The sequence below is a fragment of the Pristis pectinata genome, chromosome 6, assembly GCF_009764475.1.
Source record: "Pristis pectinata isolate sPriPec2 chromosome 6, sPriPec2.1.pri, whole genome shotgun sequence".
NCBI classification, from domain to species: Eukaryota; Metazoa; Chordata; class Chondrichthyes; order Rhinopristiformes; family Pristidae; genus Pristis; species Pristis pectinata.
The window spans coordinates 41,900,930-41,927,711 of NC_067410.1; the positions used below are offsets into that span (position 1 = coordinate 41,900,930).

The 26,782-nt window shown below is 40.5% G+C and overlaps 1 protein-coding gene across 1 annotated transcript in view; it reads right to left on the reverse strand.

Annotated features, from left to right (window-relative positions):
* Positions 1–515: 515 nt before the first annotated feature.
* Positions 516–26,782, reverse strand: part of lmcd1 (LIM and cysteine-rich domains 1) — a 69,804-nt gene continuing 43,537 nt past the window's right edge. The window contains exons 4-6 of the mRNA XM_052018078.1: positions 16,454–16,828; positions 6,230–6,445; positions 516–3,174 (exon numbers count right to left, since the gene is read on the reverse strand). Coding sequence (XP_051874038.1) covers positions 3,013–3,174; positions 6,230–6,445; positions 16,454–16,828 — 753 coding nt within the window. The 3' untranslated portion in view covers positions 516–3,012. The remainder of the gene's footprint in view (positions 3,175–6,229; positions 6,446–16,453; positions 16,829–26,782) is intronic.

Below are 26,782 nucleotides of genomic sequence, written 5' to 3' on the forward strand. Positions count from 1 at the left end.
GGTGTAGCGGCCCTGACCCCTAGGACTCGAACCGCCATTGGCGGCCGCGGGCGCATGCATGGGAGCGTGACGTGGACTAACCGCGACGCGGACTAACCACGGGGCGGGCCTTCCGGCGGGGACGGCAGGTCACGTCTGCCGGAGAGGCTCTTGGTTACTTTAGTGAGCGCGTGCGTTTTGTTTGAGTCAGTAAAGTGTGCTCCAGTCCAGCCTCTGTGTTTCTGCATTTTCTTTCCTGCCATGTGCTGCGTTCGGCTACACCAGCTAATTTTGCTATGAAAGAGAGTGACTGTGCTGAATAGTCTATATGTGTTGCAGTTTACAATGTGACCTGAATTAACATCAATACTGTGTCTCTTTGAATATTAATATGGAACCAAGCAGTGTATACTTCTAATATTAATGTAAAACCTTAAACACAACTCCCACAATCAGGTAAATCATTCTGAAGACGTGAGAAAGATATGGTGCAGAGCTAGAGAACCAAACATAAATTTGTTTTGCTTTTAGTTTTTATTTATGTTCTCAAAAGGGTTAAATAACTACAGAAGTCTATATTTAGACATGTCATTCACAGCTTACCAAAATGGGCACACACAGTCATTAACTTATGCTAACTATATAATTTTCACAAATAGAACCTCCCCCCATCTCAAAAATGTTCATTTAACATTTTCTTTCTGTGCTTTCATCTGTGGTGACGATGTACAAATGAATGAGGAGCATGTACAGGACTGCCTTTGGGGTGGGAATGATGAACACACAGACCGGATACATTGTCCTTGCTTGATGACTGAAGGCCCCATACCCCTGATGCCCTTCTTCCTGCCCACTCACCCAAACAGGACAGAAGCAGTTTTTCTCCTGCATCCTCCACTTCCACCTCCCACTTCAATGTTAAAAGGTTGCACTGTGTAGTTGCTCAAGAGCAAGCACTGAAACCAAAATTCATGGTGGCAATTTTAACCTAACCTGCCCACTGGGAACCAAATAAATTGGATTGCAAGCAAATCTTGCATTTTACATTGCAATCACTGGAGAGTAATAATGGGGAGGGCATAATTCATGTCATGGATTTTTCCAGTTGAGCGGATAGGTCAAAATAACCCCAATTGAGTTGAGTACGTAGATCAAAGGGCCTGACAGGGTTTTTAAGGAAAGAGAACATTTATGCTGAGTGATCCACTAGCACAAATGTCCCAGCTGTCATTCCCCAACCCCCAGCCCTTGCACTCCAGACCCTCAGCACCCTCACTCCAACTACCAAGCCCTCACATTCCATTTGCCCAGCACCTGCTCCCTGCTGGTGAATCTCATTGCTAGCCCTGTGAATTTGTAACAGCTATCTTATAGAACTAAACACTGCATACATACTTAGATACAATTAAACAATCAATTCTTCTAAAGTTTAAAAAGAAAGTTAGTCTTCTGTCAAGCAATGAGATACTCTACCATAAGTAATTGCATAAATTGTTGAAAGCTTAATTTGCTACCTTCTCCCTCTGCAGCAGAATATGTGGAACCTAGATAATGCTGAATTGATCAATAGGGTTAGAGTCCAGATATTCATTTTCTTGCCTGATTCCCCTCTAAATATTCAAGCAAAGAAACATTGAATAACATAAGATATTTCTAACCATTAGGTAGCTGTTGAATTGCAGTAATAGTCAAACAGTAATGTGGTCATCTATTGCAAGAAAAACATAGATAAGAGGATATTGTATTGGCGTTTCTGCAGTACTATCTTAAATCAGAGCACCATTATACTAAAGGCAGCAAGTCTTGACCCTGCAAGCCTTTCCTAAAGAAATGATAACAATGAAATTACCCTGGAGCTATTTCAACCCCCAAATCTGCTGTTCTGACTTTCTGTAGTCCATTATGCCCAAATCTAAATTGTGACTAGACCACCCTCAAGGCAGTAACTTTAAACTAGTGCTGAAAACCGATATTTCTTGTGGCCATTTACTTTCTCTGTTTCTCTCTAGTGAGTCAAGACTCCCTTTTGTGGCATGTTCCAAAGATGTCAGGGCTTATTCCTGTGCCCCACTCACATGGCTTCATATCATTGGGAGCAGCAAAAATTGGCCTTCTGTAGTATGCATCATAATTCAGTCTGATTTGACTTTCATCTTGAAAAAGTCCTTTAAGAATGTGGTCACTGGATAGTGGTTTAGTCGGTGAATTCTGACTAACTTCTCCCGCAATGGCCATGGAGTACCAAGGCTCAGAGCAGCACATTTACTGTTACACAGCTCAGGTTATCAAATCCAGGGACTGATAGGTTTTTATGGCTTATATATTCACTGTCTGTTTTTTACCGGCTTGAATCAGGAGGGTACTTCCTTGGAAATACTTTCATTTTCTGTTGAGTAGTTTAAACTGTAAAATATATTGATGGCGTGGATACATTTGATTCTAAGTTCAAATGCTTCACTGTTTATAATCTAAATGGATTTAACCATTATGTTAATGCATAGGTCTAGCAATTAAATTTTGACAGGAATTTAACTTTAGCTGAAATAAACCCCCACAAAGATTTTATAGCTGTCGACCAGATTAACTCACCAACCAGTCATGTGCTCATGATGCTACAGTATCCTATATTCAATACATAAACATGGCAAGAATTGAAGTGCAGTGTTTCAATTATATATATGCTGCAAAAAAAATATCATTTTTAAAAAGCCTTTCACTTCTCAAAGTAAATCTGGGGTCTTAGATTAAAGGGGGGTACATTTCATTGAATCTGAGCACATGATACCAAACCATGGTTTTCTCTCAGAGGGGCATTGTAAAATAACGAACCAATGACATCAACCCCACCTTTCTAATGAATCTTACATAGTTTTAAAAGAATGTCTACTTTGTGGAAGAACTTCACTCTTGGGAGTTGCTACTGGTGTTTGTTAGATTTGCATTCTATGATCTAGCTGACCAAAGTTCCTTTGGTTAATTTATATGGGCGGTGAATGAAAAACACAGCATGATCATCATTCTAGTGAAAGGCCTTCACATGTTCTTGATTCTTTTGTTACAGGCTATACAGTGCAGCTTGGCCTGCTCCAGCTCATAGGCTTTTCCCAGCAGTGGTTGCTCACACTCCAAGCAGCAGAAATGCTTCTTGTGCCACGTCAGTCCCTTGCATTCCACGACGTCTTCTGAGAAAATTAACTGCAACAAAAAGAGATCACAATCAAACACAGGATATTATGTCCAATCCCTTTCCCCTTCAGTGCCACTCCTTGAGAACAGAACCTCGGCTGCCATTTCAGTGCAGTACTTAGAATAATAACACACGCTACGGTATTTTGGTTAGGTTCTGCATTATGTGCCTATTTTCTAAAGTGGAACCTTAGCTCTTGATCTTCTGACTCAGAGATGCAAGTGAAGCCAGGATAGGTGACTTCTTTCCTATGATGAAAGAGGATATTTGGTTCATCGGATCCATGCTGGCTCCCAACGGGGCAATCTCAGAATCAGAATCAGAATCAGGTTTATTATTATCACTGTCCTATGTGACGTGAAATTTGTTGTTTTCCGACAGCACTACTTATCGGTTCTATTTCCTCCTCCTTGTTTCGCCGTTGCCCTGTAACCTTATTGTCTCTTCTCACATGTCCAAGAGCTCCCCTTTAATACTAGGGAGTGATTATGGTAGCCAATTAACCTTCACAGACCACCTATCAAAGATTTATTTTTAGATATGAAAAGAATTAAGGGAAACATTCACATTCATATTTTCTCAAGGCATATAAAGCCGCTATTCAACCCATCTATGCCAGCTCTCAGAGTCACCCAATCAATCACATTTCCATGTAACTTATTCTCTCTCACATGCTCATTAACTCCTCCTGATTCTCCTTTCTCCCACCTCCAACTAGAGGTAAGTTATAGCAGCCAATTAACTTATCAGCACAGCTTTGGGATGTGAGAGGGAACCCGAGTGTCCAGGAAAAATCCTGCACACAGAACGTTGGGCATCAGGATTGAATATGTCACTGGAGCTGTCAGACAGCGGCACTACCTGCTGCGCTTCTGTGCTGATTGGTGCAGGAATGTGGTGCTGAGGTAAACAATCAACTGGGATCTTCTTGAATGGGACAGCAGGCATGAGGGACTGAACGGCCCATTCCTGCTTCTTTTTCTCACATTCCTATGTAGACACCTAAAAATAAAAGTAAGCAAAGCAAATCTCACCCCCCACTCCCCAGTTTTCCACACAGATGCAGCTCACTGAGTTTCTGAACTTTAATCTGTGTCACACCCTTGCTTCGTGGTTCATGGTTACACCTTGCCCACTCACCTTCCATCTTCAAAGGCTGATCTTCAACCCTAATTAACTGTGCTCCAACATACAACTTCCAACAAGATCCCAATTTTCCATATGACCACCTTGGGGCTAGAAACTGAAAAGACTTCGTCCTGCAAGTATAAACTCCACTGATCTTCTCTATCAATCAAAAAGCTTAATTTTTTAATTACTGGTAAAATCTACATTCATATTTTTCATATTCTCTAATAACATAGATTGAGGCCATTCGATCCATTGAGTCTAGGCCAGCTCTCAGAGCAATTATAACAATCCCATACCTTCCCTGTAGCATATTCTCTCCAATCAGCTCCCTCCCCTGCCCACCGAACCTCCTGCCACCCACCTGTACCAGGCAATTTACAGTAGCCAATTAACCCATGATGTGTATTTACAGCAGCACAACTCCAGCCTTGATTGCTGATTGCTTTACAGAAAACACTCATGAAAGAAAAGGATCACAGCATTCATTATGAAATTTATGGTTAAATCTGACAAAACACTGCTTCTGATTTCTGTGATCTTGCTACCAATGACATCCAATTGATTATGGCATTTATGTAGGAATATACTTCACTGTTTGGATGAGTTTCTATTTTATGTTGCAAAACATCATATTTGTAGCAATATGGATATTTTGAAATCCAAGATTTATTTGTTTTTATTTTATTAAATTGATTGTAACAATTGCTGACAGCTTTTAAAACTTCCTCATTTTTGGAACAGTAATAAGGATATCAAGTGGTTGTTAGTGCTAACTGTCTCTGGAGTTCAAAAAGAATCCCATCGAGGCAGTGCTATACTGTGTGTAAAGGGACATATCATGTGCTCCTGGGTTGTCACTGCCATAATTGGCAAGAGAGAGTTTAAAATCAGAGAGCACGGCAAATGCAATAAAAAGCATCAATACATAAATTATTCTCTTTGAAGATTTTATTGGTTGTGGAGGCTTTGATTAGGTTATCTACTGGAATAGCGCTATAATGTTCTGTGTTAGTCTTGCGTGAAAAAGTGAATGAAGAATCAAAATACTTTACAAGAAAGAAATGGAGAAAAAAAATCAGCAAAAAATTGTCATTAAGTTAAAACTAATAAGACTATAATTGAATCTTCACATGCCTCTAAATTTTCCTTTTACAGCTCTCTGTAAATGACTGAATGCTTTGCAAAAACATTCCCATTAACCTCAATGGATCTCAGTGTACTTCTAAACACTGTAAGCATTAAATTTTCAGATTATTTGTGTGCACATACAGGATATTGAGATGACCTTTAACACCAGACTTTCAATAACAACTGCAAACCAACTTTATTTTCACAGCCATTGCCACCAAGAGCACATTGTTTCGCATTGAACCTTGCGTTTTCATCACATTAGATTTGAACTAGCTTCCAGATTAAGGCACAATGTATTTGGCAACACCTGAATGTGACTGTCATATACAGAACATACTTAGAGCAGGCACAGGATATTGTTCTCAGGGCTGAACTACAACCAACAATTATGTTTAAATGCAGACATAAAGCTGGTATTTCACTGTTTTTATTTTCCCTGCTGCTTAGATTGAATATCTAAAGGGGTTGTTGTTTCTATACCTTTTATGATTTTGGAGCAAGTTATTGAAACTATATTTAGGATGTAATGAGTTTGGCACAGCGATTATCATTACGGAACTCATAGGCTTCCAGGATGGGCAATGTTATCTTTGCCACAGTATTAACCACATCCAAAATGACTTCACCACAGCAAGGGCAGCAGCCCATCAGTGCAACTAATAAGAAACTAGATACCCAGTTGAATTGTTATGCATTGAGTTGATTCTTATCTTGGGTTGCAAAAGTTGACAGCAATGTGAATTCATGTTGCTATGTGCTCAGACCGGTAATGCACCGAATATCATCCTCCCAACAACCCACCTCATCACAGGCAATGCAGCGAGGTTTCTCACTCTCACAGTAATGGCGTCCGCACAGCAGCCTGCCGCTCTTCCAGAAGTAGATGAGATCCACCAGGGGTTCATTGCACCAGGTGCATAAAAAGCATGCCGGGTGCCAAAGGCGGGCATACCCAGCCCGCTCGCTGTACACCACGGGGCTCTCGTTGCTGACTGTCTGCTTACAAAGCTCACAATGCTGCAAAAAAAAAGACAAAAAAATCAGGCCAGCATGAAAACCTCACATAAGCATTTCTATCAGGAAAGCAGTTTCAAAACTTGAGGTGTGCCTCACCCTTGAAACAATATCCTTTGACTTTCAGCTGTGGCCAACACATTTCCAGTATTTCCGTTTTGCATGTGCTGCACTCAGAAGAATATTCAAGGAACAACTTTCTGTTAAATGGGGGTGCTGGTAGTTTGGACTCTGGAATCCTACTGATGGGCTAAGCTGCAAGGGTTGTGCTACAGCTGATCTCTGCAGTTCACTTGAAATGCAAACACTTCAGTCCAAAGCGAAGGAGAAAGGACCCATTATGATTGTGATCATAATTCTAGCAACCCATATGAAGCTGAGCAACAGTCCAGAAATATAGTGTCTTAATGCAGGCCATGGCTATTTATGAATTAAAAATAAACTTTTAAAACATTGATGGATTCAAACAGATCAGGGAATACTAGAGCAGGCTCACAAACCTGTTGGTGTGGAGCTATATTGCAACAACGGCACTTTTAAGTTTACGTCCTTTGGGTAGAATTTACCCTGTGATTTAAATAAGGCTTTTTGCATTGAAGAACAAATTCCATAGCACCATCTAACAGAGAACTGTGCCCAGATATAGACCCTGAATATTGCCTGCAGAAGGTCTGTACATGTCATAATTTTAAATATGACAACAGCTCACTGTTTGGGTAAATTGGCCCCAGACACAACCCCATCCTGAATGCTGCTTTGTGTTTAACTGGAGCATTAGATTGTGCATTTCAAGGGTGAATACACCAGCTTCAAGAATAAATATTTTATTCCATTTATTTTCAGTTTACACCCCCCAAGGTGAAAATGGTTCGGGTCTTCTCTATCCAGTCAAATCAAATCTGAAAACACTTCTTTCCAAGTCTTGTGCTGCTTCTGATTTTATTACTTTCTATTCAGTGATCAAAGCTACTCAAGGTCCAAAGTTCCAGCTTTTCTGCTGATATTGTCCATTTAATCCTCATCTATTGTAATTAAAATCACGGCTATGCTTAATTATATGTACCTTCAAGCTGCCTATTGTAGGTTTCCACACAACCAATAGTCAAAGTGGCCACTTGTGCATGAAAAAGGAGTCAATCAGAACAAGAGGGGAAAGGAAGTAAAAGATTAGTTAATTTGTTACTTGATGACGTTGGTAGAGAAAAGAATGTTGGTTAGGACTTTAAGGGAACTCTCCCCTCTCAGAAAACAGTGACATAAGATTACATGCTGAACCAAACAGGCTTAAGGACTCACCGGAAAACAACATAGGCCCAAACAAAATTGCAGAAAATATAGAAGTAACTGGGCTCTAGAATCAGCTAGGTCTGTACTTTGTGCTCATCACAGGCTTTGGAATTCAGTTCCTGTCTAATAAAGCAAACCTTGGGACAGCTTGAATGTGATAGTGCGGTAGGAGGGATGCATTGGGATGGGATGAGAGTATAAGTCACAGATTCTCTTTACAACTTGCCCAATAAACCCCAGTCCAACTGTTTGTAATTATCTGCCAACAAATACAACTTGGTTCTGGGAAAATTGTTTTCATCTCTATGCAAATATCACTTCAAACTTAGATATTCAGCTACATTCTTTATCATTTATCAACATTTTCTTTAATGTCCCTCAGATGCAATCAGTCAGCCGATGTGTTCAATGCCCCAGTGTCTAATGCACTAGTTCTTTAAACTGATAATAAAGCTCTCAGGAAATGCCAAGAATCCTTGACTCAAGTTTTGTAAATGCACTCGGATCCTTTGCCTGCGAAGCAACTCATTAATCAAATCAAAGCAGTTCATTTCCATTCTCTGCCACCATCTTCCCCTTGCCTGTTTGGCATTTACTTGTTTCAAGAAAAGCATTTACGTTTGAAATTGGCAAAACTTGGCATCAATTAAACCAGATCAAAGTTACGGAAATATCAAAGACTTCAACATGTTGCAACAAATCAACCCACAATGCAACTTGTGAAACTAGAGAACTTTATGTAAGTGACCAAAGGTGAAATAAAAAGGCCATCATTTCCATTACCAGTGTTAAACAATACTTTAGTCAATCAGCAGGATACTATCATCAGTGGGAAGTGTATCTTCCCCACAACAGTAATGAGGGCCTTTGAACTTGTGGATTCTGATAAATGCCTTTGACCAATTATTGGCCTTCTTGTGTGCTTCATGAAATCTAGGATGTTGTGGAGGATAGACCTGGCCCCGTCGCTGAGCAATGTCACAGTCAGCTGGACATTGCCGCACTACCTGTCCTTTGTGGAAGAGTACTTCCAAGTAAACACCTTTGACCACAAGTCCATCAGTTAGTGGTCAGCACGAAATATCCTGCAGATACTGCATGACAGGGACTCTGTGGGAACAGTGGGGTGGTCCCCTGAACAAACTGTCTAAACCATCTGGCAGATCGCCTCATTGCCAGAACTCACCAACAAGCACAAAGACCTTGCTTGGCTGGTGGTGAGAGGAGTCCTCACAGTCAGATCCTTCCTGTACAGACGGAATATCATCCCCAACACTAGCTGCCCTAGGGATGGCTGTAGTGGGGAAGAGACAGTCACCCTCTTTGAAGACTATAACTTAGCTAAAAGGATCTAGAGAAAGACGCATGGGTCCTTGTCTTGGTTCATCTCAAGCAGCTGCATAACAGACGACTCTCTGATCTATGGCCCGTTCCCAAGAACACAAACACAGACTGACACCATGCTGCTGGAAGATCAACAACTCAGTGAAAGACGCTCTTTGGTCTGCCCAAAACTTGTTGGTCGTCCAGCACAGTGAGATGTCCATAAGGGAACACTGCTGACTGGCACATTCCAGACTGCAGGAGTACATGCTGAGGGATGCACTGAAGCTCGGTGCAGCCAACACAAAGGCCTTGTGGGGAAGGACCACAGTCTAGGCTCCTTCCACTACCACAGATGGAGGGGCTGAGTCGGGTGAGAAAGCCCCTCCAACATTGAAATGGTGTATCACCCCAGCGGGCCACATGGATGGTTTAAAAAAAAGCGCAACTGAATGTATTGACCATGAGTGTAGAAAGTTTTGCACCGTGTTTATTTTTTGTACATATTTTTTATTATGAACAAGGTTTATTTTTGAAAAAAAAGTGAACTACATTAGTAAACAATAGGATTCCTGCTGTACTTCTGGTGACAGAGTGGATAGAGCTTGGAGGAAATTCCCCTCTACAGTACTTTCAGGATCATGAAATATCATCAAATAGCAATAGTGCAGACAGAAATGGTTGTTTTTCACACAACCCAACATCAAATATACCTCAGCTGGTAACTTCCTTGCTTCTGAGATAGAAAGCTGAGTTCAAGTTGTACTCCAGAGATTTGAAAAGCAGTGCTGAGGAAGACACCATCAGTGAAGCAGTCTATAAACTGAGCCCCCATCTAATGTCTTAGGTGGACGTAAAATACTCAATGATAATTTTTTGTTGTTTTTTTTCTCTGCTATCCTGGCCGACATCAACAACAGATTATATGGTCAATTTTATTATAATGTTTGTGTGCTTCATTTGTTTCTCTCTTTTAAACATAGATTAAGCTGATGTAAAGCAGAAGAGTGGAATTTTAAAATAAAGATAAATTATGGAGAGCTGCAACACGGGCGATAAGGCTAACCCCTCTCTTTCCTGGACAATTCCAAAACTAATCCCACTGATCTTCTGTCTTGCCCGGCATTTTCTTTTGCTTCCAATGTTTATGCATGGTAATTAAAGTCAGAGATTAGAACTGTGGACCAAAGGAAGACAAAGTCATTTTTAATGCATTAAAATGCAGACGGAAAGGTCTTAAGGTATTGCTGGTGTTTGACATTATCTTTACTCTGACCAGTTTGGATTTGTTTTTGTCACGGATGGGTAGGTTGTGCCTTTTAATCTCATATGCCAGAAAGTGTTGGTGTGCATGTGTTTCTAAGGACATATACAGTATGTGTGGATGGCAACAGTGCTCTCAATTCATCTCCCAGGAAAAATCTAAAATTCACAAGAAAGACCATATTCTTAAATAAATTCCTCATTCTTATTCAGCTGAAGGGGTTTAGGAAGGAATAATGATGAAAATATGAATTTCATGCACTATGGCCAATTAAACCCAGAAAAGTGCCCAGCAGCACAAATGGATCGAATTTTGTTGTGTCTGGAGTGGATTAACGGCATCAAGTATAACTACGTCTGTCATTATGGTGTTGGAATTAAAATCATCACTCAAGGATAGTATGGAATTAAGTATGATTATTCCTTAAACTTTTGGTTGAATCTTTCTGGAGGGACGTAACACATGATAACATTAACATTGAATGAGAAGTAAAGCAAACAAGCTTCAAAAATCTGGAAATTGACAGCGGGGAGCGACAGAAGCAAGGAGTCCTATGGTTTTGAAGAAAAGTAAAGAAAGGAAATTGTTATGATAATTCTTGATTTTAGTAGTGTACATGGGGAGAATATGCAGAATAATACATTTGGGTTCCAGAGAAAATAAGAGGAGAGGCCATAATAACACAGATGAAATAAAGCCAGAATCATTGTACACAGATGTTTAGAATTATTTCTGACAAATATTGTTGCTTCCATAATAAAGTCAGTTCAAACACAATCAAAAAAAATTGTTTCATGTGTTTTTCTGGCATTAAAATGGCATTGTGATTTAACCTAATGCTATTTCTGAAAGTGTCAAAATGATCAAAACTTCATTTGAAAGGTCACAGAAGTGTTGTTGGGTTTCCCAGTACATTGAAACTGACATTGCTGATTTTAGTAGCAGCATAATTATTGATGCATTGCATGTTCTTGCAGTTGTTATAATGTAATGGAGCAGGTATGGTCCTTGTACGGAGATTTAAAGGGACAAGCTACAGGGAATGTTGGCAATGATCAAGTGGATGCTGCAATGTTGGGTGGGGCTGTGCTAAGAGGAAGCTGGACAGGCTGGTGAAGAACAAAGCCCTCGTAAAGCATCTATTTGTACCAGGCCACTGCCAGATGTTCTGGTAGTAAGTTACATGGAAGGTCTCTCTGAGGATATGAAACTGTTTCTAAATGCCTACACTTTGGAGAAGCCTGCATTGCAGGCAAATGTCTGTTCCTGTTCTGCTTGCTTCTCTGGGTTGAGGGAAAAGTAGATGAAGACTCCTCTCCTTAGATATGGACCTCGCTAAAACAGCAGTGAGCAGCAAATAGTGAGATGTAGTAGACATCAGGGTCAGCACCTTGGAATAATCTTGAGCTCGGAACCTGAAGGTGACCATGTCGCTGAGCTAGTGGGCAAAGCAGCCCAGGCACACATAAGGTTAGAGTTGAGGTTGTAAGAGGTCACAGATCCCACTGAAAACAAGGAATGCAGCTTGTGTTGGCCCTTTCAGTAGCAAGGTTTCAGGCAAAACCGGGTTTGTAGAACCTGGTTGTTCTTAAAGTTAAGAAGAACTGGGGTTTTTCAGGCCAATGTGGTTGAAAATCTTGGCAACTGAACTTTACATATCACACTGGAAAAGAAGTAGTAACAAAAATGAAAAGCTGCCAAAAAATGAAAGGACGTTTTTGCAGGCAGGCACTGAGGCACCCAGAAAAGTGGGCAAAATTGCTTTACCAAGTTAACCTGATTTTCAACTGGACAGCTTCACTGTTGTCAGGAATTCATGAAATTAATTTCTTGTCCACTCTGTCCAGAAAAGTTATGAGGCATTGGACCTTTTCTCAAGTATCTTTAAACAGCTAAGATATAATGATATACTTTTGGCAAGCTGTGACTTATAGATGGATCAATTGTATTGTGCACTAAAGTACCTATAAACTAAAATTAAACTAATGGCCAGTTAGTCTGTTTTGAGTGGTAGTGGTTGAAAGAGGAATGTTACTCAATATCAGGAAGACCATGAAAAGCACCATGGTATGTTTATTACCACTGGAATCTTGCAGAACTTCTTTAATGGGTCAGATAATAGCACCTCTGACAATGTAGTGCTCCATCAATTACTGCTCTGAGCCTTTCAGGTTATGTATTCAGGTATAAGAATTTTTCGTGAACCATTTGTGAATTTGAGTGCAGTGTTACTTTATTCTGGGGAAGGTTTAAGGCCTTAAAGCCATGGGTTTAAGGCCAAAGGCACAATGTAAAATCCTTAAACCTTCCTAAAAAGGATGCAGTTGCCCATCAGACGTTAGTAGTCAGCTCTTTATCAGCACCAACAGAAGCAGGCAACAAGCCAATGGCACGGGGTTGAGCATCAAGCACAGCATCAAGCAATTTGCACCCTATCCTTTCATTCCCTCCATAGCAAATATTCTGGTGTATGATTGCTCCTGTTGTTTACATGAGGCCTTCAATTATGATGAGTAGTCACCTTCTACCCTCTCTTGGGTACTGCTGTGACACATGCCACAAAAAAGCCACTGACTTGTCAATGCATATCAGATGTAAATAAATTCACACACCGGAGGCCAAGTTCTGGGATACATCAACCAGCTTGTAATTTGAACCAGTCCATGTAGCCAGTTTTAATCAGGATTGGGGCATCTGTGAACCCTGTTTATCACGGCTAGCTGCTTCACAGCTGGTCACAATTTTCAACACAGTAAGACCACTAATCAGATTTGAATCAAAACAGAAACTGGTTGGGGAGCAGTAAAACCTGCAAAGGCTGAAATATTACCTACAAACAGTACCTCTACTACTCATCCTAAGGATTTCACAAATATTAGCTTTTGTTTATGCAACTGTTATGTCTTTCCTAGGAGGTCAGGTGGGTGGGATTTCTGCTGTTTCCTGTTACAGACTCCACCCAACAGACTGAGAAAAGTTGGCATTGAAAAGATGCACATGTTCACATCATTGACAAGTGATAGCAAAGGTGATTTATGACTGTTCCATTCACAAGAAAAATAATTTGCTGAATACTTCTTTGTAAAGAGCTATCCATTTGACTTCATGAGCTGAAGTTGGCGAGTCCATAAAATGTAATTTTATGTGCGTAGAGAGTTGTATTTTGGCTATTTGATGTTGAAATTCCTGCACATTTTAAAGACATCCAGTGCTGGTAATTAATCTTGGTACTATGTAAAAGCACGGATATCTGAGCTCAATTATTTTCGACCCTGGCAGTTCCACTTTTGTAATTAGTGGTACAGAACAGGTGAGGGTCAGAGTTTGCTGCCTTAACAGAAGGCACTTGAGTTTAGTGAGGCTCCAAATTGCAGCTGGACATTCTCAAATTTTAATGTATTCCAGTCATCATTATAAGTGTTTTCAAGCAGTTGTTCCTACTATCCTCCCTCTGTAAAATTGTAAAGGTCAACCTCCATTGAGTGGAACCATTATGCAGATTTGACATATGCTTGCTGTCTCAGAAGGGAAAATCGAATTGTACTGTATGAACTTACTATTCTGAAGAGTTTGCAAAAGCAAAAGAAGAGGATATGGGCATACTTAATGATACTCTCAGTCCAGAACCTTAACAAGCCCGCTGAAGGGTGCTGAGGGACTAGGCTGTGGAAAGTTCCTCTTTAGTTCTCTGTTTTCAGAGGATCACCAGAGGAACAATTTGATGAAAGACCCCTGACCCCAGGCAATGCACTGAAAGGCAGGTGTGACACATGGCAACCTCCTCTCAGCAGTACAGATGTATTTCCCTCACACACTCCTTTTCATTCCCAAGGACCAGCTCCAAAGTTCACAATGATGAATCTTGCCAGTACTTTTCCTGTAATAAGAAATCTGGATGTGTTCCCTATCCTTGTGAACTCCATCTGGAGAATCACAAGCAGGGTCTCCCTCTGTATTGGGCCACTGCAGGACGTGAACCCAGTATGTGCCTACATTTCCAGGCTGATCATAGGTTTAGCTGTGCTCTCCCTAGCAAGGTTTACTAGGTGCTTTTTTGAGTAAGTGTATCAAAAGATCTGGAAATAAGGCGAGAAAGTAGAGGCAAGGTACAAACCAATTACAATCGAACTGACTGGTAGAAGTGGCCCAAACAAATGATAGACCAATCTTGTCCTATGTTCTTGGGGCTGGGGGTGGATTAGAACAGGCAAAACGAATGTGTAAACAGAATGCTCCAGAACACCAAAGTATTTGGCTTTTTATTTCAAGATATGTATTTCAACTTTTTCATTAAAACACATGAACAATGTAGCTCTCCCAGCCCACAAGCCCATGGATTCATCTGCACAACTGAGCATTCAGGAAATCCCATGGAGGTTGTCAAAGAAGAGGGACATAGATGCAGTTATAAACTTATAATATTAGGATAATAGAAGTAGACTTAATCTTTAAGTTTTCTTGAAAGGGGCCAGAGTTATATTTTACATATCAGAAGGAATACTTGCATTCAGATTTTTTTTAGAAAATGAAAATAAAATCCTATTTCTCTGTCCAAAGGTACTTTGGAAGAGAACAGCTGTGGTTCATAGCCTAAACTTTCCTCTGGACTTGAGCCAGATTGTAGAGGGAAAATCTTGAAAATCTCCACAGAGAAAGAAGTCTGCCAAACCTGAAAGGGGACAGTTTGAGGAATCCTAAAGATGAATGAGAGTTGCCTCGAGAAAATCTGCAAGATCAGATAGATAATGGCCCTTTTCCCTTCCTTCTTTAACATGAAGAAGCATTCTTCCAGCTAACATGCAATTCTTTGAATGCTCCAACCCACACTGTATATGACCATTTGGTGGTAATTTAGCTAGTGAGCATAGCAGCCTCGCTGACTATTTGGGACAATTATTTGGGAACTGTCTGGTTCAATTCTAAAGAGATAATTCCTGAAGGCATCACAGCAATTAAAATAAATATATTTCTTTAGATGCTGATTTGATTCATTAGGCTGCAGGTACAGAGCATGAGGGTCAACCTTCAACTACCTCCATGCTAAAGGAGTCATTCAATGTTTATTACCATTGATAACGACATGAATTGGCCTGGCAGGCTTAGGCACTAGAAGACTATAGTGCTGAGGAACTTGCAATCCATTACCTTTGTGAAAATAGGGTGGAAAAATGAAGGGAAAATCTGTAAAACACTATGCGAACACAAAGCTTCTACAGCAAATGTTCATCTACCTTGGGAATCCCTCAATCCACACTTAAGAGTTGAAGGCTCTGCCTGATCAAATCCAAAGGGAAATTTCAGTCCATTGATTTCCTCTGTTCTTTTTGAAGCTTTCTTGAGGGAAATTCTGTCTTCACGACATGGTTTTCAAATTAATAGTAAGTGTACGGCAGTGTTACCAGACCAACAGTATTCAAAATGACTGAAGGAAAATAAATAAAATCAAGTCAGTGACCCATCTTCAAAATTGCCACTGCAAGATCCTTTGACCTTGATGGTTCATGATTAAAGAGCCAGACAATGTTCTCCCTGTCATCACACTGCTCATTCTATTGTAAGGTCATTGAAAACTATCTGCTTCACTGATTGAATGTAGACTAGTTAAATCACACAGCTTGTCAGTCACACAGCCCAATAACAAGGGGATATCGGAGAGTCAAGAAATAAAGAAGATAGGCTCCCTGTTATTCTTTGATGACTTCAGTTTATGGCTCCTGTAGGCATGCCTAATTCTCAATAAGTTGTTTATTGTAGGCAATGGTGAGCAGTGGAAAGAATGAGAAGGGAAAGGAGAAGAAGTTAAGAAAAACACATGACAGGCAGAGAACTTGAAAGGCATATAAAAGATGAAAAAAGACATTTTATGGTCTATGGTTGCATATTGTCTATGCACAAGACTAAGATCTAAGTAATGAAATGTGCAATCATTCTTAACAAGCTGCAGGGCTATTTTTTCTCTTGCTGTCTTGGAATAATGTCTTATACATATGCCAAGATAAGTTCTCCTTTTAAAAAGTTAGAAAAGTTGAAATAGATTTAAAACAGACATGAAAGTGAATAGGATCCACAATTATTTTCTTTTGATTTTGCTGAGTAAGTTTTTTATTTAAAAAGAACAATTTACATTAATTACTCACATATTTGTCTTTCTGCTGGGACTCTGCCAGTGTCCCATTGGATGCAGCTGGGCTGTCCTGGGGTTTCTCTTTTGCTACTTTGCCATTGGAAAATTGTCCCTTGGCTTCTGTCTTCTGCTGCTGGTTGGCTTCTTCTTTGGCACTGGCTGCTTGGCCAGGCAGTGCCACTTCTCCAACTCCCAGCACGTCACTCTTGTACTTCCTGATGAACTCCTGCATGCTCTTCACTTCACTCTCTGACAAAGCATGACATTGAAAGGGGTCCTGGTCATAGACAGGTAGCTGCCTCATTAGTTGCCTACGGCGATAATAGGCCCCTTCGGTGCCAGCGATTGGCTGCATTTCCTTTGGAATGAAATCCATATAATGAATAGCCTGATGAGGGGAGAGAGAGAGAAAAGGACCTCTGTGATCTATAACAACAAACATATGGATTTAATTCCCCTTAAATTACAGCCAGAGTTTAACTACATCGTGCATGAGTACAAAACAGCTATTTCATTCACCTCCAGCTCTTTAAGTTTTATAAATTTTTTTTAAATTGTGATATTTTACTATAAATGGTCATAAATTATTGCCGGTGGTAGTGTTTGCATATTACTCATTCTGATGTATTAGTGGAATTCTACAAATATTGTGTTGTTTGGAACAGTTTGTGCTGATTACATTGTCCACTCCCATTAAATGAGAAATCACTTTCTCTTAAAGCATTCTTAGTTCTTGAGCCATACTTTCTATGTAAATCCATGCTGATTATACTTGTGTAAGTGTCCTGCTGAAAATAATGTTATGTTATAACAGATCAGTTACAAATAAAATATTTTATAAGATAATTCTTATCATTTTAGCCAGACAGTTCTTTGGCTCTAAGAGAATCATCAGACACAGAACACATGGGCTGCCCAAGATTTCACAGACTCGGAGTAGAGTAAATGGACATGATTTAACCAATATATTATCAGGAAATATCCTTATTGGCTGCTGTCCAGGCATGTTAAAAGAATAAATAACGCTGCAGCAGAATTCCCAATCCCACATTGACACATGGGCTTGCCTGGGAAAGAGGAAAGAGATCAAGCCAGCAGCTTTCTCTTCTCCATGCAGACTGTCTGCCTCCTGTCTTCTGTAGGTGACACCTGACCACTTGCAAAATTGCACCTTGTGGATGGTGATGGACTAGAGTTTGACAGGATTGGAATGGTAACCCCTCCATGACGGGTGGGTGCAGACTGAGAGTTGCTTCCAGGGGAATCCTAGGTTCTCCATATTGCTGGTTACTTGACGGATAGGGAACAGACAGCAAAAAAAAACTCTTTTCTCTATCTCTCTCTAATGCCAGGCTAAAGATAAGTAATTTGGGAAGCTTGCATTTGGAGTGGGGGGAAGAGGGCAAGCATTTCTGTGCAATGGCTCAATGACCATCTCTGAGCCTTGCAGGTGAGAGAATCCTCTGTGAAGTACAGTCTGACAATCATCCTCCAGGAGGAGTTATTAGGCAGCAGCCATAAACTGAAATCAAGTTGTTGTTTCTCATCACTACCACAGAACTGGAACATTTCAAACACTGCTAAAAATGTCATTTCAGGCACCGAGTTTCAGATGGGAAATCTGAAATTCTGCATGCCGAGAAGTCTTAACTGAATGTTCTTTTGCACCTGACAGATTTCCCATCTGGAGGTCAATGTGATTGGCAGGCTTGCCTTCTAGTTGATAAGCAAGCACTTTGGAACAGACCAAAGGATGAAGCAAGTCTGATCCCTGATCCTGGCCTTATTTAGGGGAGGGGAGTGGGGGCAGTGGACCTAATAACCTGGGCTTGGACAAGGTAAGTGGTGGGAGCAGAAATCAAATTCTGACTGTGGGGATGGTGTGGTGCTTGGGCACAGGGAAAAACATGATTGTCCATTATGAAAGGAATAAAGATGGGTTAGTCACTGTCTGCCAGATTGTAACATATTTAAAAATGCTGTCCTGAGTATATTGGCTGCCTATCCCTTATCCAACCTCCTGAAAATTTGTGAGTTAGAAATACTTGAAATTTTTTTACTCAGATTTGATTGCTCAAGGAAATTTAGATATGTGACTCAAAACTCTTAATGCTCACACAAACTTTCCTGAACATTTTCAGCATTTCGATAAAACCTTTGATGAAACTCTGTTTCACACCATTGTGCTGAATTTATAACCACTTTGAAGAGGTATAAAAATAGAATAAAAATATTTCAGGTATTTTGTGATGATTTTATTCAGCAATTTTTTTTTTAAAAATTCTCTTCTCAACCGAACTTACCATGCATTGTGCATGGGTGTGAAGTTGCAGCCTAGATATTGCTGCATGTTAAGAAAATAGTATGTAGGTCACCTAATGCTGTTTGTATACACAGCATACTGAGAACTTTAATTGCAAGATTCATGGAACAGCGCTATGGGGTTTCAATGTGTAATATTGCATAGAAATTGACATTGTCTAGTGAATCGTCTAAGTTCTCACAGTTTTCAGCATGAAGCACAGAGGATGCAATCTTTGCAGTCAGCTCTTAAAAAGACATACCACAATATAAGTAATGTTCTTCCAGCTATGGGGAGTGTTGCTGGAGGGGGATGGGGAGTGTTCCTGCACAGTAGGTGCACAATAGTGTGCACAGCAAACATGTTCTCTGTGCATAGGAGTTATTATGGCTCTTAATAACATAGCCAGGCAAAATCCTGGCAATAAATTGCCTGGGAGATCTCTTAAGGATGTGATTGCAGTCTCTACAGGAGAAACAAGTTTAGCAAAACCTGATTGTTCTGTGAGTAAATAAGAATTTGTGTTTTTCAGACTGGTCAGGTTGAAAATCTCTCTGTGGACAATTTGCCATGTTGCGCTACATTTAGGGAAGTTTCACGGTTAATGAAAAGTGCTCGGGAAAACAAAAATCTTGCCAAAAAATGAGTTAAATTTCCTGATGGACGCTATGTATGGCATGCAGATATATGTATAGAATTGCTTTACTCTGGGTTAACCCAATTCCATCTGTACAGCAATTTTTGTATTGGAGATGCGTGAATGAATTTGGTGGCCTTAATGCATCATATTTGCACAGGCATACTTTTGCCATGAACTGCACTGAAAGCCATATTTGTTAGGGCAGTAGAGTACACACTAAGTCTGCTGGAATCTTGCAGGGTTGGCAAATTGTGATGTCAATCACGTGCAAAAAGATTTGATGTCTATGTTGACATTTTGGAGCTCAGCATTCCAGTGTACGCCCTCTCTTAACCTTGAACATGTGAACACATGGCAATCGGCAGGAAGGATCTCTCTCCAGCACTACTAAAGGGAATCATCAACTGCATGCAAGTTGTTGGTTGATACCCTCTGTCTGTAGAAATGATTCAAGTGTTTGGTGCATTCTTTTGCTGTTTCACACTGCAATTTTTGTTCGATGTATCAGTCTGGTTATCTGCTGTATTCTGCACAACCACATCACAAAGACACAACCCCTGCCACCAGTTATATGGCAAACAGTGGAGGAATAGGACACACACGTGACTGACAAGGTCAGTGTTTAATGCCCATCCCTAGTTTCGCCTGAGCTGCTTTCCTAACCCCTTGCAGGTAATAGTTTTGTTAGGAAAGGAGCTCCAGGATTTTATCTTGGTGATGATGAAGGAATGGCTGTATTTATTCACCAGGATAGAGTGTGACTTAGAGGAGCTTCCAGGTGGCAGAATCCCCATATGACTTGCCTTTCTGGGTGATTGAGATTTGATATTTTGGAGGTACTGGTGAAAAAAGCCTTGGTCAGTGCTGGCAGTGGAGAAAGGGAACATTCAGGGTGATGGAAGGGAACATTCAGGGTGATGGAAGGGATGGCAATCACCAGACTGTTTTGTCCTGGAAGGTTTTGAGACTTTTGAGAGTTATGAAAGATGCACTCAATGAGGCAAGTTTACAGAATTCCACTCTGCTCCTGACATGTACCTTATAGATGATACAAAGCTTTTGGGAGTCAGCAGATGGATTCCTCATCAGAGAATGCCCACTTCCTGACTTACTTTTATAGCAGCAGTTTAGTCATAGAGTCACAGATTGGTACAGCACAGAAACAGTCCATTATGTCCATGAGGGCCCACTATCATGCCTACCTGTACTAATCCCACTTGCCTGCATTAATTCCATATCCCCCTATGCCTTGCTCATTCTAGTACCTGTCAATATGTTTCTTAAATGTTATTATAAAAAACATGGGCTTAGTACTTAAAATGTGGCTGGACTAATTAAGCTTCTGGTCAATGGTGAGTCACAAGATGTTAACAGTGAGGCCGCTTCCACTGCTTAGCACACGTAGTTCTGCATTGTCCTTCATCTGACTGATAACTCTTTGTTAGCAATGCCTGGTGCTGCTCCCTGCATACTGTGCTGCATTCCTCAATGAACCAGGGTTAGTGTCTTGGCTTAACTGCAATGACAGAGGGAAGGTCACGCTGAGGTAAAGGTTATGGATTGTGAGAGAATATATTACTGTCATTGAAATCCTGCAGTGCCTCATAGATACTTGGTTTTGAGCTGGCACCATGCCAGTTATAACAGATTTAGACCAGATTTAGTATTTCACCTTCAGTGATGTTGTGAGCTGGTCTCCCTACCACCACTGCCACGAACAAGTACATAGGTCAGGGTAAATAGATTTCTTGTGCTGGTTCTCAGAACTTGCAGCATCACCCTAGCAGCTGTATTCCTCTAGACTTGGCTACTCAGTCTGGGTCAATGCTTTGGAGCATCTCTTGATGCTGGACCATAAACTCATCCACCTGAGCACTGTCTTGCCACCTTTGCTGCTTTTCACAATATTCAGTATGGACTATTATTGACTCATCAGTTGAGGCAGTATGTTATGATGAATAGGTTTCTCTGCCTGATGCTGAGAGTTCTTCTGTGGTCTGGAATCAATGTTGGGAATTTCCAGAGTCATTCTCTCCTAACTCATGATTCCCATTTCTGGATTGGGTATACACAGGGATCATGGTGGAGGACTTGTTGACACTGGCTGGAAGGGAGGGTTCTCTGATCTTGACTGTGTCAGGTTGATGGCTAACTAGTCTGAAATCCTCCTTGAATGACAGTGTATGTTTATCATTATAGCCATCTGCTCTTGCCAGGCTAGAATGCTTTTCTTGTGAAGTAAACAAGGTGGATTTTTCGGGGAGGGGAGAATGAACAAATATGAGCTGGATGCTTACAGTACCTTCAGCTCAAGTCAGAAGGGATTGTGGGATGAGCAGGAAGTAGGATGACACGTCACCTTCAATGGCTTCATGCCTGCTGAGGGCCAATATCTGAATAAGAGACATCCTAATGATATCCATCCCCAGGCACTCTACACAAATGAGATCATACTGCCCAACTTCTTCCCCCTTGAAGCCCCTGTTCTTTCCACTTAGTCCAGTGGGAGACACTAAAAAGCCTCTATTGAGCTTCTTGTGCTGCAATCCATTTTTGGCAGGGCTCAGCACATTGTGCCACCTTGGTAAATAAGTTGAAGTCAGCTCTTGGGAAAAAAACACCTAAAGGTCTGCTGAGGTGCTGCTTACATCTTAAATTGCCTGTGTTAAAGATGCTAGGGCCTCAATTAATGCCCTCTTTGGCTGGGAATAAAGGCAACATTTTTTTTCATAAAGTCTGCATGTCTAATGCTTAATAGCATCAGATATATTCTGACAGTGGTTGACAACCATAGCAAATTCAAAGAAGTCAACACAACTTTTGTTTTGCTTAGTGTCTGCATGAAATCACAGCACCATGGAGTGAGATATTTAAAGCAAACTTTGACATAGAAGGAGGTCATTCATCCCATCAAAGCTCTGCCTCCTCTCAGAACAATCCCAGTTTCCTGCTTAATTCCCTGTTATGCCTCATAGGCCCATCAACTTCCCCCAATTCTCCTGCCAGCCAGCTACACCAGAGGTGATCCACAGTAACCAATTAACCTACCAACCAGCATGTCTGGGATGAGGGAGGAAACCAGAGCACCCAGGGGGAAACACATTCAGTCACAGATAGGACATCCAAACTCCACACTGAAAGCACCAGATGTCAGGATTGAACTTGGGTTGCTGGAGCTGAGACACAGCACTTACTGTTGCTATGAAACAGTGCCACCCTTGTAGGAGGGATGTGTTCAGACTTTACACTGGCAAAGACAGAAACTATTTACCTGGATTTCTCCACAGCTAGCTATAAATATCTCACACTAAGGTGTTGTGGTTTCATGCAGACATTGATTAAACAAAAAAAAATGTTGGATTGACTTCTTCAATTTGCTGTGGTTGTCATTTAATGTCACAATATACTTGACGCTATCGAACACTAAACATGCAGATTGTAAAGCAATGGCAACAAACTCCCCCCTCGAGGGTGAATTTTCACAGCATATTCTGCGCCCACACCCACCCAGCCCTATCAGATTATTCTACTCAGCACTTTCTGTACTCTTTCCAAGTCGCCATAGAGGCCAAAATGAAAAGAAGCAACAGGCCCAATAGTGACATACTCACTCCAGGTCAACCCACCATCTACTGTTACGGACTCAGTGAAAGTCCCTTTAAGATAGAGAGTGTGTGTGTATGTGTGTGTGGGGCGTGCTTACGTCAATAGAAGATAAAGGACGTAATGATGTTGTTGAAGAAGTTAGAAGAAGAAGAAGGAGAGAGAGAGAGAGAAGGGAGAGAGACACCAGCCTGCTAGTGTTCTCTATCGATGGATGAGAAACAATAACTGTGTCTGCCACTGAAATCCATGTATGGAAGTTGGAAGTAATCCGGTGGAGTTCACTTTGTTGCTGACCTGTAGAAGGAAACAGGTATTTGTGTGGGGACGACCACGATTCGGATGCTTTTCGGGGTGAGGAAGTCACTACCGAGTAAACACTGAAGTGTCGTTTGGGTTCCATTGTGGAACATTTGGATTTCGTATTTACTCTCTCTATGTTTCTCTACGCCTACGTCTTATCTTCAGACAACGGTGGTTGTTGAAGAAGCCCTTGCTCATGTTTCACCTTATGGCTTGCGGAACTGAACTTTAAGAACCATTCCGGAACTTGGAGTTTGGGACTTTGTCACACACACACACGAAGAGTTTAGTTTTGGGGTTAACGTTCAAGGTTTAATATTTTTGAATTCTAACTAACTAACATTTTTACTTTTATTTTACGTATTATCCTAAGTAGTGATTAATAAAATAGTTTTTAACACTGAATCATGTTCAGTGTGGTTCTTTTGTTGCTGGTTCGTGACACTACCGAAGAGTCCCACTCAGACAATAAAACTTTCTCTTATATCCTAAGGATTGAAAATAAATTAGGTGAAGGAAGATCAGTGCTGTACATCTGCCCTTCCAGCACACACATATACAGACACACGTCATAACAGTGGCATACAGATCTTACGAGAATTCTTTTGGAATGTAGACCTGACGGCTAACAAAGGCATGATTTACAACTCCTGGTGACCTAAAGAAACAATTAAACCACCTGCAAATAATCTCCAAAGGCGAAAAGCAGGAATAAAAATCTCTTCATGCTGCCTTATCACAGTATTTGGTTTAATTTGTATGGCTGAAGGAAACTCAAGTTTACTGTGAAAAATTGAAAGAATGAGGGACCTTGGACCTGGAATGTTAGTTATGTTTTTCTTCTGACAGATGCAGTCTAACCTGCTGAGTATTTCCAGCACTTTCTGTTTTTATTTCAAATTTACTGTGCATCTTTTAAAAATGCACCAATTTTTTTTTTGCATCTCTTCTTTTGAAGGAATGAATACCAAATGCTTGGAGTTCAGTCATTTATTGGACCAGGTCATGTTGATGGTTCCATGGAGAACCTCCAGCCACCCGCAGCATGGATGTCAGCATGATCCGAAATTCCGCGCCCATGCACCAGAGCATGGAAGTACAGAATCTGCTGGAGGTCAGATGTGGGCACATCCGACCTCTTGTTTGTCTCTGGACTTGCATTGAGTCCAGGGGCATCTGTAACTTACTGAGCCAAGGGACTGGAATAAAAACAGAAAATGCTAGAGCTACTCAGCAATTTTGGAGAGAGAAAGGTTGGTCAACCTTTTCTCAGAACTTTGTACCTGGCCCCTTATTCTGATACCAGCCACAGTCAACACATCTGGTATGATCCCTGCATTAAAAAAAATGTAGCCAATTATTTTTTAAATTTAAATTAATGGCAGTATTTTTGTGAATATAATCCAAATCTTTTTTTTTATGTAAATTAACTTTAACTGTTTTTTCACCTTCCTGTATCAAGCACATTTAAAAACAGGTAAAGTGACCTTTGCAACTGGAGCTGCTAAAAGCCTTCAAGGTATTGCTGGGATGGTTGAATTTGGGATGCGTTGCCTAGAGGCCTGGTCTGCTCTCTGTTCTGGAATCATAGTCTGCTCTGCTCTGGAATCAAGGTCTCAAAGTTGATGACATCCACAAAAGATTGTGCTTTATATAAACTGTAAAAGGTTTAGGCCCCAGCACCAATCTCTGTGGTGCAGCACTCATTAATATCTTTCTAACCACTAAACTTATTAATACCTACACTCTGGCTGGCTAACCAGGAACAACCTTTGATTCACACCAATATATTACCTCCTACACCATGAACTTTTATTTTTGACAATGATCTTTGATGCAGAACCTTATGAAATGGCTTTTGAAATTTAAATATACAACTTTCGCCAGTTCCCTTATTTCTTAAAAGCACTTTAATAAGTTGGTCAAACATGAGTTCCCTCACTAAAAAACATGTTTACTTTGCAAGATTACTTTGATTTTTTCCATATGCCCAGCTATAATGTCTTTAATAACTTCTAACATTTTTCTTGTGACACTTTAAGCTAACTGGACTATTGACTCCTACTTTGTTTCCCTTTCTTTTTGAATAATGAAACTGCATTCAATACTTTCCAATAAAATGGAATTTCCTTGAATTGAGAACATTTTGGAAAATTAAAACTGATGTGTCAGCTATCTCTCTAGCCATTTCTTTTAAGACAAGTTTGAAGTCCATCATGACCCTAGGACTGTCAGTCCACAGCTCCAACAACTTGTTCAGTATCACTGCCCTTGCAATTGTATTTTTCTTGAGTTCCTCCCTTCCTTCCAGTTCCTGATTTACAGCTATTTCTGGAAAGTTACTTTATCTTCAAGAATGAAGACTGCTGCAAAATATTTGTTCAGTTCATCTGTTATCTGCTTATTTTCTATTATTAACTCCTCTGACTCTTCCACTGAGTCAACTTTGATAACTTTTAAAAGATATCTGTCATCACTCTTACTATTTGCTTTTATAATTCTAGTTAGCTTTTAGAACTCTGTTTCCTTACTAATCTTTCAGTCATTCTATGCTGTTTATATTCTTCCAAATCTTCTGACCTGCAACCTGTTTTTGCACAATTATATGTTCTTCCTTTGAGTTTGCTACAATCCTTAACTTTTTTTAGGCAGCTATGGATGGGAGCTATCTATTCTGTCTATTCTTAATGACCCCCTTTGATATCTGCTGATGATTGACCAGTCCTTTAACCTAATTTGCTGGTTCACCTTAACTTTCATGTCCTCATGAGTACCCCCATTTAAATTTTAAAGTATTAGTTATGGACCATTTCTCTCTCTCTTAAACTGAAAGTAAATCTCAAACATAATATGATTTGCTGGTTCCTAGAGGGAGTTTTTACGTTGAGATCAATAATTAATCCCATTTTTAACACAACACCAAATGTAGCATTCCTTGCTCCCAGCACAGGAGACTACATATTATGTAATCTGAGGCAAAAAACAAACTGCTGGAGAAACTCAGCAGGTCGGGCAGCATCTGTGGATTCAGAAGGATGGTTGACGTTTTGGGTGTAGATCCTGCATCAAGCATGTAGCATTGTTTGGTCTCTGGTTAGCTCTAGGATGTGCTATTCTGATAAACTATACTATAAATACTTTATGAACTCTTAATCCAGGCTTTCTGTGCCTATCTGATTTTTCCATTCTACATGTAGGCTAAGGTCCCCATGATTATTGTTGCATCCTTCTAACAAACTCCCTTATTTCTCCTTTTATATTCTGTCCTACCTTGACATTACTGTTCAGAGGCCTGAACACCACTCCCACAATTGACATCCTGTCTTTATTATTTCTCATCTCCACCCATCATCCTGTTTCCTGAACTTAGGTCATTCCTCTATTGTGTGAAGACCATAATAGAGCCCCTCCTCCACATTTTCCTTTCCTTCCCAAATACAGTGGCATGCAGAAGTTTGGGCACCCCTGGGTCAAAATTCCTATTACTGTGAACA